At 36.6% G+C, this 15,398-nt stretch overlaps 1 protein-coding gene across 3 annotated transcripts in view; it reads right to left on the bottom strand.

Annotated features, from left to right (window-relative positions):
• The window catches only part of ATL2 (atlastin GTPase 2), a 56,930-nt gene that overhangs the window by 11,605 nt on the left and 29,927 nt on the right, over window positions 1–15,398 (bottom strand). For all 3 annotated transcript variants that reach the window (XM_028117219.2, XM_028117220.2, XM_028117221.2), the window contains 4 exons: window positions 5,184–5,318; window positions 4,812–4,916; window positions 1,049–1,099; window positions 690–746 (listed from right to left, as the gene is read on the bottom strand). In XM_028117219.2, coding sequence (XP_027973020.1) covers window positions 690–746; window positions 1,049–1,099; window positions 4,812–4,916; window positions 5,184–5,318 — 348 coding nt within the window. The remainder of the gene's footprint in view (window positions 1–689; window positions 747–1,048; window positions 1,100–4,811; window positions 4,917–5,183; window positions 5,319–15,398) is intronic.

The following is a 15,398-nucleotide window of genomic DNA, read 5'->3' on the forward strand; positions in this document are numbered from 1 at the left end:
AGCGAACAGGGTGGAGTCATTCTCACCTACTGTAACACATCTGACTAAATGGTCAACTTATAATGCCAACTTATAAATTACCCTTACTTTAAAAAAGAAACTATCTGAAATTAGCTTTTTTTTTTTTTAATTTAAATCTCTGTCACAACAGGACTCCACAGAAGCAAGCAGAGCATATGCTTCTCACATAACTCCACCCAGGTTTATTTCTGACTTAATATTCTGTACCTGGCATTTAAAAGGAATAAAAAACATATGGGGATTGAGGGGGTAGAAGGAGAGGAGAGATGTAATAAATTGTGAAACTTTTCTGTATGAAACCAAACAAAGAATAACAGGACTAACCTCAATTTGTAATATACCACAAAAAAAAAAAAACCTAATATTTTGTAATAGTTTCCTATGTACAAAAGAAATTTACATGACTGTCTCAAGTCTAGGAAATAACATCTAATTAAGAGAAATATTAACCTCTCAATCTAAGTATTAGCAATCTAACTGCATCATCTGTTCTCTTTCCTACTGTTAGCCTACTATTAAGGTGGTAATGACCTAAGTTTCAACTCCACTGAATCTGTTGCTAAAAATGAGTTTGTTGTAATATCCTCTTACCTTCAAACTTAAAAGATTAAGGTGGCTTGATGGCTTTTTATACATGAGTTTTTAAAAATGACAAAATACTTATTTACCTGAAATGGTTTCTGGTAGATTTCTTCCATTGCAAGTCTGCCGTACTCTGTAAATAACTATTAAAGCAAGTTATTTAAATTAATGCCCCCAAAGAGATTCAAAGATGACACTGTAAAGCCATTCTATGTCAGATGAGATAGACATCAGAGCCTTTAAACTCATTTGAAAGTCAAGCATTTAATTTTCTAACAGACTGGGTATACCTTAAAACTTCTTCTCGTTAAGAAGTTATGTATCAGTTTAAAACTGTATAATACTGAATTTTCTTACACTGTAATAGGCTTCTAGATGGAAAGTCACAATTAAGTTAGAATTATATTTTCCATTCTTTGACACATATTCTTTGAGAAATACATACTTGCAAGTGTTGAAGATCATCTTCTTGAATATTCTGAGACAGATTATATACCTGTTAAAACAAAATTATGTTTTTATTCATTTTTTTAATACCCACCTGTATATAACTTTACTTGTAGAAATGAAGATTATTTTATATGTCAGCACAAATGAATCACTTAGTCATTAGCTTAACCAGTGGCACATGAAAAGGATTTTCTTTCTTCCTAACAGGATAAAACATTAAGGGGGAAAAAGTGGTGGTAAATTACGTAAAAATCATGAATACATACATAAGCGGTCTAGAAAGTAGCAGACATTTTTAAAAAGTATATTATGTAAAAAGGTTTTTTTTCTCCTTTTCAAAGTTTTTTTAATGTTATGACATGATCATTTATTTTTAACAGAGTGAAGACTGTTTCCACAATTATTTTTCTAAGTCAATAAATGTGAGGGGCATAGTTCTGCAAAGATAATATTCCTCCCTGGTACAGAGTGTGTGTGTGTTTGGATGGATAGAAAGGTATAGTTTATAGTTACTTGGTGGTTGCCTTGAGTAGTCTGTGTTGTGTGTGTGTCTTTGTGTGTCTGTGTGTGTTTGGATGGATAGAAAGGTATAGTTTATAGTTATTTGGTGGTTGCCTTGAGTAGTGTGTGTGTGTGTGTGTGTGTGTGTGTGTGTGTGTGTGTGTGTGTGTGTGTGTGTAGATGGATAGAAAGGTATAGTTTATAGTTATTTGGTGGTTGCCTTGAGTAGTGTGTGTGTGTGTGTGTGTGTGTGTGTGTGTGTGTGTGTGTGTGTGTAGATGGATAGAAAGGTATAGTTTATAGTTATTTGGTGGCTGCCTTGAGTACCATCAAGTCTACATGGCTTTTTTCTACTTTAAATAAACCATCTGTCTTAATAACTTCAAATGAAAATTTTACCAGCCTATGATAGCTGAAAAAAGTAACAGTAGGTGGCACTCTTGCCCTTTCTAGAATGTTTCTGGAGGCTTTCCAGGGCACAGAGCCCAGAGCTGATGGTCTAGGTGCTGTCAAGGAAGGGAAACCGGAGAAGACTGGAATTGCAAAAGAGGCCCAATCCTTCCGAGTCAGGTTAAAAAGTGACATAGGCGGCCTCATGGCTAAGTGGGTGTGCACAGATGTCACCTCTGCTGAGAAATAACTTATGTCTAAGAAAACAGGGTTATTCCAAAGACAGAACAATTTGTTCTAATGGCAAATAAGTGATAATCTAGCTGAATCACTTGGAGGTCAAGAATATAAACAGCCAAAATAGGACAGCAAACCTAAAATGACATTCTCAGCTGACTATTTCTAAACATGGTACTTAAGAAGTAATTAATGACTGAGGTAAATTATACTAGAGCTAAACTTAAAATCTGAAAGCATGACCAACCTATTCTTACCCATAGGGGCCTTGGCTTTTAGAAAACAGGTCGAGATACTTTCACTGTCAGGGCCAGGTTGCAAATGGCAAAGACAAGATTTGTTTATCTTAGATCATTAGTATTTAGCATACTGCATTTTACTTAATAGATGTTCAACAATTATTTGTTGAAAGAATAAATGACAAGGGGACTTGTCATTGATCTGTCAACCAGATAATGTATGTAAGGAAGAGAAATCTAGCCTCAAAGATAAGGAAAAAAATAATGAAAATAATTTTCACCTTCATTATTTATAGTTTACAAAGTATTTTCTTATGCATTATCTCATTTAGATCTTATTTCTGCCTCCCCACAACCACATGTAAGATGGGTAAAATCCTCATTTTACAGATTAAGAAAGTGGCAGAGTGGCTTTAAGTGGTTGTCCAAAACCAGGTCTCCCATACTATCATAAAGCTGAATAAATAAACAAGAGAACACCAAGGTACAAATTTCAGGACAGAGAATTCGCTCATTATAATTTAAGGCAAGGCACAGAGGCAGCTTATCTGAAGCACACAATGACTGGCTTCTGCTTGCCTCAAGGGAATGGCAGTAGTGCCACCTTGCAAGATCAGAGGAAAAAGGTAGAACGAAATGGAGAGAAGATACTGGAAGGGTCCCCAAAGCATCACTTAATTGGTAGTACCAGAGCTCCCCAGCCCTACAAAAAACAAAAGCCAAGCTGAAAAATACTCCTTTTTTATCTCATAATAATATCCCAAGTTCCTTTCCATTCTGACAGCTAGATACTTCAAATTGAGGAAGGAAGGAAATGGAACTTATATCGAGACTGGACGTATGTTCCAGGTATTACCAGAAAGCTATACAAAAACTCCAAGACACTGTGACAGTTATCACCTATGATCTACTATCAATAAGAAACATCATCTCAGGAGGAGCACATACTTCTACTATTCACATATATACTTCTGGGTACATCACCATCAGCTAGCGCTAACCAACATAATAAATTCTTCAGCCAGAAAAGTATCAACCACAGATGATCTCAGGAAAAAGAAAGGGATACAAAATGACATGTGGTGGTTTAATTCAGTCTATCAGCCTAAATTATACAGAAAAGAGATGAACTAGCTTGAAATGACTAGAACTTGATATAATACCAAACACAATTAGAGTACAAAGTTAAGTGAAAAACAGAAGGGATTTTACTAAATTAAACACTTCCTTTAAGTCCTTAGTGTATTACAGAAATAGCACATACATTTCCTAAGTTAAATATGAATTAATTCTTCCATCTCTACCACCATTAGTTCCAATAATCAAGTACTAGTTGTCATACATATCAAGTAGAAAACTAAGTTTAATTACTTTAAAAACTAAGTTTAATTTTTCTTTATTGGTTTAACCAAAACATAAAAGACCTACTCACACCTTAATGTATCTGGGAACCATATGACTGAATTCAATTAAAGATGACATGGAATATCTTTAAAAAAAAAAAAAGCACAGGGGTGCTTAGGTGGTTCAGTGAGTTAAGCCTCCAACTCTTCACGTCAGCTCGGGTCATGGATCTTGGGGTTATGAGATCAAGCCCCATGTTAGGCTCTGTGCTCAGCGCAGTCTGCTTGAGATTGTCTCTCCCTCTGCCCCTCCCCGCTTTCATATGCTCTCTCTCTCACTCTCAAATAAATGAACAAACCTTAAAAAAAAAAAAAAGTATAGGTGCTATGATGAAGAACCAAAGGGATGGCTATTGATTTATTACTAAAGTATGAAATTTCATATTGTGAATCAGAAAAGCATGGAAATATAAATGACCAATAAGAATCAAAAGACTTTTGTTTTCAATGTGGATCTTTTTTTTTTTTTTTAAAGATTTTATTTATTTGACAGAGAGAGACACAGCGAGAGAGGGAGCACAAGCAGGGGGAGTGGGAGAGGGAGAAGCAGGCTTCCCGCTGAGCAGGGAGTCGGATGCGGGGCTGGATCCCAGGACCCTGGGATCATGACCGGAGCTGAAGGCAGACGCTTAACGACTGAGCCACCCAGGCACCTTTTTTCTTTTTCAAATTTTTATTTAAATTCTAATTAGTTAACATATAGCATAATATTGATTTCAAGAGAATTTAGTGATTCATCATTTATACGTAACACCCAGCGCTCAACAAGAGCCCTCCTTAATCTCCATCACCTATTTAGCCCATCCCCCACCCCCTCCCCTCCAGCAACCCTCAGTTTGTTTTCTATGGTTGAGTCTTACAGTTCAGTTTGCTTCCCTCCCCTCCCTTTACCCTATGTTACCTGTTTTGTTTTCAAAAAGCATTTTAAGAAAGAGCAAAGGTATTAGGATTATCTGAACTGATCATACCACAGCATTTCATGTCTCACCTGGACAGAGCTAGTCATGGTGCTCAGAGCAAACACCGTTGCACAGTCTTTGATAGTTGACTGGCTATCGAAGGCACCCTGGGTATCCATTAGCAGCACAGCCACCTAGGAGTTTAAAAGTTTAAAATACTAAGTAAAATATTCACCAATAGTGACTATTAAAACCAAATTTAAAATGATAAATGTCAAAATCAGTAATTAAGAAAAGTACTCTAAGCTAAATATCTCACACATTTTGACATAATAATCCATATATGTTGAAGTTATCAGACATTAATAGTTCTGTGCTGTTTTGCTCTTTAATACCAGGAAACAGCTCAAAAAAGAATATGGAAGAAAAAAAACAATAAGAAAGTATAAACAGAATTTTACTTTTGTTCCATTAGGTCTGTCAATCACAAATACTTCATTCCAGACTTGTATGCCTGTTGTTTCTCTTTCACAACCACCTCGCCATGTAAAGCCAGTCAACGGTTCATTGTTTCCACCAATCCAACTTTGGGAATCCTGTCAAAGTCAAGCATAAATGTAAAATAAAACACAAAAATTAAGAACTAAGGAGAAGTGTAAGAAATCACCCATTCTTTATTTTACAGGTGAGGCAGGTTAAGTCCAGCAAGATAAAATACATGGTAACATTACACAAATAGTTAAAAAAGCAATCCCAAGTCCCATCTGAGGTGCTTTGTCTTAGAGTTGTAGTCCCTTACAAACCGAACCTTCTCAAATCTCACATCTTCACTCTTTCGGCTTCTAGATAGGTGAGGTCATACCCATTTTCCCATTTTGAAGATTTCCTATGTTTAAAAATCCTAAAAAGTAGATACCAGCTATTGTGACATCTCCTCGTACAGATAAGCAAAACAAAGTTCCAGAAAGAATGGCTGTCAGAAGAGCACTGCTCTCTTAGAATAGCTTATACTAAAATGTTTTCACACTGCCTTAATTTTCTCTTTAAAAAATATCAAGTTTAAAAATAACCACAACACTTGCTTGGAACCTGATTCAAACAATCCAATTGGTTAAAAAAAAAAAAAAGGCTTTTTTTCAAAATCAAAAGGGAAATCTGAACCCAGACATGGTATTTTACTAGGCCGTACTAAATCACAGTAAAAATGATTGCTTGGTGTGATAACAGTATTGTGGGTAATACTAACAATAACAGAGTTCTTAACTGTTAAATACTCAAGTATTTACGGTGAAAAAATATACCTGGCATATGCTTTAAAATATTCCAGCAAAAAATAAAAGGGCAGGGAGGTATACAGATGAAACAAAACCAACAAAATGTTGATACATATATTGGGGTTCATCATACTATCCTATCTTTGGGTAAGTTAAAATTTCCGTAATAAAATGTTCTAACTAAAACCACAGGGCCAGTGGGAATGCAAGCTGGTGCAGCCACTCTGGAAAACAGTATGGGGGTTCCTCAAAAAGTTGAAAATAGAGCTACCCTACGACCCAGCAATTACACTACTGGGTATTTACCCCAAAGATACAAACATAGTGAACCAAAGGAGCATGTGCACCCCAATGTTTATAGCAGCAATGTCTACAATAGCCAAACTATGGAAAGAACCTAGATGTCCAACAACAGATGAATGGATAAAGATGTGTATACATCTATAATAGAACATTATGCAGCCATCAAAAAAATGAAACCATGCCATTTGCAACGACGTGGATGGAACTAGAGGGTATTATGCTAAGCGAAATAAGTCAATCAGAGAAAGACAATTATCACTGGATCTCACTGGTAGAGGAATTTGAGAAACAGGACAGAAGATCATACGGGAAGAGAGGGAAAAATGAAACAAGATGAAACTGAAGGGGGAGACAAACCGTAAGAGACTCTTCATCTCAGGAAACAAACTGAGGGCTGCTGGAGTGGAGGGGGGTGGGAGGGATGGGGTGGCTGGGTGATGGACATTGGGGAGGGTATGTGCTATGGTGAGCGCTGTGAATTGTGTAAGACTGATGAATCACAGACACGTACTCTGAAACAAGTAATACATGTTAATAAAATAAATAAAACCACAGGGCCAAATAGTTGTAATTAAATATTGTGAAATAATATAAAATTAATATACCATAAGATAGTTTATCTGGAACATAATGAGTAGTTTGACAGATATCAAGACCCCTATACTTTAGCCCACATACCCTTTACTCAAAGTAGCCCACAGGAAAAATTCCTTTGTTTCAGAAATACTAATAAGCTTAGACACATAGTCCAAAACAGATAACAAAGCTCACATTATGAGTAAAGATGTTTAAGGTAGGCTCAATGAGGGAGTGAAGCAATTTGTGAAAAGCAGATTTAAGGTGGGGAAAAAAGTGGACACCTAATGTGAAGATCAGCCTTAAACTTCAAACCATCTATAATGATGATTATTCCACAAAACTCCCATCCCCAGTAGGTTACCAGTGTTATCAATTACAAAATTCTCTTGCACTCTTCTTCACCTTTCAGTATCTTCAACTTAAGGCCCCCTCATCTCTCTATTGGTGGCAAAGCTGCCTCATGGCATGACTCCATTCACACTATATACTAAGGATTGTGCTTCAGGAGGGACCCTTCACAGTGATTAGAGGAATAATGGTACCCCCTAAACAAGCACAACAGTGGTCTTGCCCCGGACTATATTTTGGATGCTCTAAAAAGGTCTTCCTGCACCTCCATGCTATACTCTCCAACCCATCCTCCCATAGTCACTTAATTTTCTCAACAAGAAATGGAATCATGCTACTGTCCTAAAAGTCATCTGTGGGGGCGCCTAGATGGCTCAGTCAGTTAAGCACCAGACTCTTGGTTTCAACTCAGGTCATGATCTCATGGGTGGTGAGATTGAGCCCTGAGTCAGGCTCCGCGCTCAGCAGGTAGTCTTCTTTAAGATTCTCTCCCTCCGCCACTCCACCCCACTCTCTCTCTCAAATAAATAAAACCTTAAAAAAAAGTCACCTGCAGTTCTCCATTTACCTACAGAACCATCTAGAGATCTGTTGCATTACAACCCACCTTCAATTTACTTTTCCTACCTCTGCTCCTTTTATACCATATAGTCCCCCTAACACACCACATACACACACTCTTCCTGTTTCTACCATACCAAAAAAAAAATCTATTGACTATGTATCATCTTTTCTTGGTTTACCCTGTTAACAGAATGTTTAAAAACCACTAAACTGATTAGTCAACAAAAGGATGAAAGAGGAGCACCTGGGTGGCTCAGGTGTCTGAGGGGGTCTGACTCTTGGTTTGGCTCAGGTCATGATCTCATGCATCATGAGATCCAGCCCCAAGTCAGGCTCCTGCAGGGAGCCTGCATAAGATTCTCTCCCTCTGCCCCTCCCCTACTCGTGTGCATTCTCTCTTTCTAAAATAAATCAATCTTAAAAAAATAAATAAATTTTTTAAAGAAAAAAAGGATAACAGGTAAAACTTGAAGAAGTTTATTACTGTATCATAAAGAATACTGGTAAGTTCCATAAAATACACTTATACATTCACTCAAGTATTCACTGAACCCTTACCACGTGCCAGCTACTGTTCTAGGTTCTAGGGCTACAGCAGTACACAAGAACATACATTCCTGCCCTCCAAGGAGCATTCTAGTGAATTCTAGAAGCAGCCTCACTGAAAACAGGTACTATTTGTCATAAGTTACTAAAAACAAATTTTTTTTTCTAAGATTTTATTTATTTAATTGACGGGGCGGGGGGGAGGAACACAAGCAGGGGGAGTAGGAGAGGGAGAAGCAGGCTTCCCGCCGAGCAGGGAGCCTGATGCGGGGCTCGATACCAGGACCCTGGGATCATGACCTGAGCTGAAGGCAGTCGCTTAACCAACTGAGCCACCCAGGCGCCCCTAAAAACAAATCTTAAGATAACTTGAAAAACAGTAAACTAGTACCATTTACTACTGTGGAGACAAAAAAAAAAAAAAAAGCCTTAAAACTCAAAATTCCAAAAATAATTTTCATCCTCCAGTAAAATAAAAAGATCTTTTAGAATTAATCTTAATGCTAAAAGGTAATCTGAAAACACCCAAAGTTTAAATATAGTCAAATACTATAGTGAATAAACATGAGCCCTTGCCAAAAAGACTTACCAGTGTAATATAATTATCAAAAATAGAGAAACCCTACCTACTCTAAATAATAAGAAACAAATTCTTATTTCACCATAGGAAAGATAACATTCCCTAGCAACAAACTGAAACAACAGCCAGGTAAACTTTAAAACACAGAGCTGGTGATCCAGCCAGATCTGTATGTGTCAGAATACACACAACTTCCTGTTTGCAGGCCTACACACTCCAATTGGGCAGGCTGGAAGAATAAAGGCCATAGTAACTTACCAGAGCTGTGAAGAAAAATGACAAAGGGGATAAAATTAAAGGTTTAAGTAACACTACAATAAAAGAGGAGATCCTTCTTAGTTGAGAGACATTCCCCACAAAAGCACCATGGATAAAAATCTTAATCTTGTAAATCTACCTAATTTAGGAGGTAGGTTATAAACAATCAACACTCAAATTGTAGACAGAACAATATACACATTCTGACCACCAAGCATCATTTAGTGTTTTCATTTGAATATGTAAGAATACCCTGCAAGTCCTAGAACAAATGAAGAAACATTAGAATCTTAAAACAGTTTAAAATTGTCTAACATCTTACCTAACTAACCCCATGTCCAACTCCTCTCTTTTGGGGCCAGACAGATAACATTATGACTGACCCAAGTCACAAGCTCAGACAAAGGACAACTCTTACCAACTTAGGTACACACTCAACAAGAATTAAAATAAAAAATCTTGTTATAAAGATGTCCTTGACTTTGAAGACATTATGCTAAGTGAAATAAGCCAGCCACAAAATAATAATACCTTATGATTCTACTTATACAAAGTACCTAGAGTACTTAAACTCATAGAGGAGAATGGTGGTTACCAGGCACTGAGGGGGAGGGGGAAAACGGGAGTTTTATGGGTACAGTTTCGGTTTGGGAAGGTGAAAAAGTTCTGGAGACATTAAAAAAAAGGAAAGCTATGGACCCATATACCTCATGCACATAGATGCAAAAACATTCAACAAAATGTTAGCAAATTAAACCCAACAACGTATATTAAAACATTATACACCACAGCAAAATGGGATTTATTCCAGGGATGCAAGAACTGACTCAATATTTTAAAAATATTAATAACATAATCATATCAACAAGCTAATCATATCAACCACATGATCATATCAACAGATAGACAGAAAGAGCACTTGACAAAATCCAACATCCATTCATGATTAAAAAACAAAACAAAACCTCCCAACAGACTAGGAATAGAGAGGAACTTCCTGAACTTGATTTAAAAAAAAAAGTGCAAAAAATCCTACAGCTAAAATCATACATAATGGTGAGAACCTCGATGGTTCCTCCTTAAAGATTTCGAAAACAGTAAGGATATCCACTCTTACCACTTGTACTCAACATTGTACTAGAGATTCTAGCCAGGACAGTTACCAAGAAAGAGAGGTAAGAGGTACTTAGACTGGAAAGGAAGTAAAAGTATCTCTACTTACAGATGACATGATCTGGTATATAGAAAACTTTAAAGAGTACACTAAAAAACTACTGGAACTAATGAAGGAATTGAGCAAGGTTGCAGGATACAAGATCAATACACAAAAATCAACTGTACTTCTGTAAGCTTGCAATGAACAATCTGAAAATGAAATTAAGAAAACAATTCCAATACGTACCATAATAGCATTAAAAAAGGAATAAATTAACAAAAGTAAAACATACTCTGCAAACCGTAAAACATTTTTGAAAGAAATTAAAGATCTACATAAATGGAAAAACATCCCATGTTCATGAACTGGAACACTTTATATTAAGATGGCAATACTCCTCAAGCTGATCTTTCATAATCAACCCAATTACCAACAGAATTCCAGCTAACCTCCCATAGAAACTGACAGGCTAAGTCTAAAATTCATACAGAATTGCATGGGACCTAGAATAATCATCTTTCTTTATTATTATTATTTTCATTTTTTTAGAACAATCTTAAAAGATGAACAAAATAAGAGGACTCTCACTTCTTGATCTGAAAACTTACCAAAGAGCAACAGTAATCAGGACACTCTGGTCCTGGCATTAAAAGACATATTGACCAATGAAATAAAATTGAGAGTCCAAAAATAAATTCCTATGTCTATGATCAATTTTCAACAAAAAAAGTGCCAAGACCATTCAATGGACAAAGAATAGCCTTTCCAACAAATAGTGCTAGGACAACTGGATAGGCACATACAAAAGAACTGAAGCTAGACCCTTACCTATTTCCATTATTATTCATTATTATATACCCTTGTATTATAATTAGTGAAATATTATGTATTAATATATATTCATATAATTATAGCATTATTCATAAGCCAAAAGGTGGAAACCCATCCATTAACTGGTAAAATGGATAAATAAAATGTGGTATATCTATACAATCGACAATTATTCAGTCTTAAAAAGGAATGAAGCTCTGATAATGCTCCAACATAAATGAACGTTTCAATATTATGCTGGGGCACCTGGGTGGCACAGTCTGCCTTTAGTTCAGGTCATGATCTCAGGATCCTGGGATCAAGCCCAGCGTCGGGCCCCCTGCTCAGTGGAGAGTCTGCTTCTACCTCTCTTTCTGCCCCTCAACCCCCAATCGTGCTCTCTCTTAAATAAATCTTAAAAAAAAAAAAAAAACATTATGCTAAGTGAAAGAAGCCAGTCACCAAAAGACCCTATATTATTTCATTTATGTGTATGTCCAGAATAGGCAAATGTATAGACAGAAAACAAATGGATAGTTCCTTAGGGCCAGAGGTTTGGGGCTGGGGAAGGAGAAGTGGTAACGTGTACAGAGTTTCATTTTTCTCATTTTGAGGTGGTAAAAATGTTCTAAAATTGTGGTGATAGTTGTACAACTCTGCGAATATATTAAAATCCATGAAACTGGATTGATTATATGGTATGTAAATTATATCTCAATAAAGCTGTTAAAAGAGGGGTGCCTGGGTGGTTCAGTCGTTAAGCATCTGCCTTTGGCTCGGGTCATGATCCCAGGGTCCTGGGATTGAACCCTGCTTCTCCCTCTTCACTCCCCCTGCTTGTGTTCCCCCTCTTGCTGTCTCTCTGTCAAATAAATAAATAAAATCTTTGGGGGGAAAAAAAGCTGTTAAAAGAAAAACTAAAAATCAGATACACTTAGTATGCAAGCTTAACAAAGACTCCCAGTCATACAAAATCCATCCCATAATACTACAGAAGTCTAGGAGGAAAAGGCATTGTCCACTGGAGGTTCTGCTATACGTCCATGCACTAGTGCAATATGTCATAAATCCTATGGCTTGAACATTTTTAAGATTTTTTTTATTTTTAAGTAATCTCTACACCCAACACGGGGCTCGAAATTACAACCTCAAGATCAAGAGTCTCATGCTCTACTGAATAGCCAGCCAGGCACCCCTAAACCTGCTTTTAAAAAAAAAAATTTATTGATTTATTTATTTGAGAGAGAGAGTGTGTGAGTGTACACAAGCATGGGAGGGGCAGAGAAAGAGAGAGAGACTCAAGCAGATGCCCTGCTGAGCGCGGAGCACACCACTGGGCTCAATCCCAGGACTCTGAGACCGTGACCCCAGCTGACATCAAGAGTCTGCCGTTTAACCAACTGAGCCACCCAGGCGCCCCTCAACTTGCTTTCTGATGAAAGGGTTATGGTGAACATCACCAAGTATCTATAGGAAATGCATCCTATTAGTTATTTAAAAATATGTGTAAGAAAATGTTTCAGTGAGAACAAGCACTGCTGAACTAAAGCTTGTAAGTTAAAACAGCAAAGTTGTCTGGGAGAATGAGGCAAAGAGGCAGGGAGTTAATGACTTTTAAAAAGTATTCTTCAAAAAGAGTTACTATTAATATAAAAGGAACTTAAATTATACAAGACTGTTTAACCCCCTAATGTCTTAAAGCTGTGTTTGAGTCATCAGTATTTACATTAACAATCTATTACTTAGGATATCCTTCAATAAATAACCTAAATGAAATCAAGTACTTTAGAAATAGTAAATTTTAACTTAAAAGGAACACAGACTTCAGAATGGAAAAAGATCTGTTGGAACAAATAATTTATGTTCTCTCAAGTCCAAATATATGCTGATGTAGGTACCATAATTTTGATGATAATACTTAACAGGCAGTACATACATTCGGGGCTTAAAGCTAGAGGGCTGCTTTCAAAGACTACAAATGACAGCACATTTTTCAGGGAATAGATTCAGGAATACAACCGAGAAAGTCTCTCCCAAAACACTGCTGTAAGGACTTGGAACAATATATTGTAGACTCCTCCATCTCATCTGCTTCTGATTCCTCTAGCTTTGGCAACATTTGGTGAAGTTTTTCTAACTGAAATTACACTAATTTTAAACCTGCATATGAGAGAACAGAAGATTAGTTTCAACCCAGCAATCAAAATCTAGGAGGAAAAAAAGTCAGTGTGCTAATGGAAAAAAGGTAGTTCAGAGTTCACATAACCTCTATACCCAACCCCTTCAGGGACAAAAATAACCCCACCAATTCTTATTTTCCTTTTTGGAATTCTGATCAAATTTTGCTGGCTTCTTGCATGTGCAAAAATAGTAACAATATAAAATTTAAAATTTCAGCAGCTTATTACATAATTACACAGCGTTTCATTTGTAATAAGTGAAATACACAAAAGCTAATTCAGTTAAAGTAATAAATGAATAAGCTGAATTTCTACATTAAATGTGGTAACAGTTTTATAAGCATGAACCTGTATAGAGTAAGATGATGGCTTAAAACTTACAAAGTGCCTACCTATCAGAACAGCTAAAATTAAAAAGACTGACAATACTGTTCATCAGATGTATAAAGACTTTAAGTCTCTTACATTGCTCATGGAAGTACAAACTGGTAAAGCCACTTTGGAAAAAATTTTGGCAGTCCCTACTACAGTTAAATGGGCATTATGGACCTAACATTTCTACTCCTGGGAATATACCCAACAGAAATAAGTACTTATGTTGCCAAGACTTGTAAAAGAATGTTCATGGTAGCTTTATTCATAATAGATAAAAATTACAAATAACCCATGTCTATCAAAAAAGAAGGAATAGAAAAATTGTGATGTCTTCATCCAATGAAATACCACTCAGCAATAACAATTACTGATGCATTAATAACATGGAGAAATCTCTTAGACTCAATGTTGAGCGAACGAAACTAGACACAAGAATGCATACTTTATGATTACATTTACGTAAAGTTCAAGAGTAGACAAAACTAATCTACTGTGATTTAAGTCAAGATGGTGGTGGACTCTCAGTGTTAAAGACAGTAATACCCAGGGGCACCTGGGTGGCTCAGTCGGTTTGAGTGTCTGCCTTCGGCTCAGGTCATGATCCCAGGGTCCTGGGATCGAGCATGCACTGGCCTACCCGCTCAGCGGGGAGTCTGCTTCTCCCTCTCCCTCTGCCCCTCCCCCTGCTTGTGGTCTCTCTCTTTCTCTGTCAAAAAAAAAAAAAAAAAGATAGTAATACCTGGCAGGGGAAATGAGAGAGCCTTCTAGAATACTGGAGGTGTTCTCTTTCTTGATCTGAATGGCAGTGGTTAGAAAAATATAGGTACATAAAAATTCACTGGCTATGCTAAGGTTTATGCACTTTATTGTATGTAAGTTATACCACCAAAAAATAAATAATAAAATGACCCTAGGAAGAAACTTTTAAAAATATCGTTCTTCCTCTAAAGACATTTCTTTCTTAGAAAAGAACATGAAACAAACCAAATTTTTCTTCATGTATTCACACATTTCCCCCAAGTCTCACATCAAAGACATTGTTAACCTTAGGAAAAAAGGTGAAATCAAGTTCAACATCCCATATGGCCAATTCAGAGATATTTGTGCTTTTGGCAAACTGTATGTAGCAGCACATATGATCCTTAAAGATAATTCTTACTCCTGATCTCTGGAAGCCATTCGGGGAGCAACTCTTTAAAAAGTAAAAAATAAAAACTATATATAGTTTCCCTTGAAATGCCTTTATCAATTATGTTATAAATGGAGTCAAAACTCTGCTCATTAAGCATAGATACCATGGGGCAGGAAAAAGTTAGCAGGCATGCACTCCTGTCTGTCTACCTCAACTACTGAAGTAAACATGGAAAAGAGACCGTTTACAAAAGAATAGTTCACTTTTAAGTATGGAAAAGGACCAAACATCATTTTATATAGTGATTTTAAGAAGACTTTGGAATCAAATTCCCTGGTCTGGATCTCACCCTTGCCATGTCCTTTGAGCCTCAACTATCAAGCTGAAATTCTAATAAGACTGCATAGGGTTAATGTGAATACTGAGTGAGATAGTATCTATTACTCAGTAATCAGCATACCTAGAATTCAGTAAAGATTCAAAAACTGTTATCTTAAAAGATAATCTATACTTCCTCATGGAAGATGCTTTTGCCAAAAAGTCGAACCTGAGTCTGATTAAGTCCTTAGCA

Source organism: Eumetopias jubatus, unplaced genomic scaffold (assembly GCF_037043125.1).
Source record: "Eumetopias jubatus isolate StellerSeaLion01/CBP00866 unplaced genomic scaffold, mEumJub1_p1.0 scaffold_9, whole genome shotgun sequence".
Classification (NCBI taxonomy): domain Eukaryota; kingdom Metazoa; phylum Chordata; class Mammalia; order Carnivora; family Otariidae; genus Eumetopias; species Eumetopias jubatus.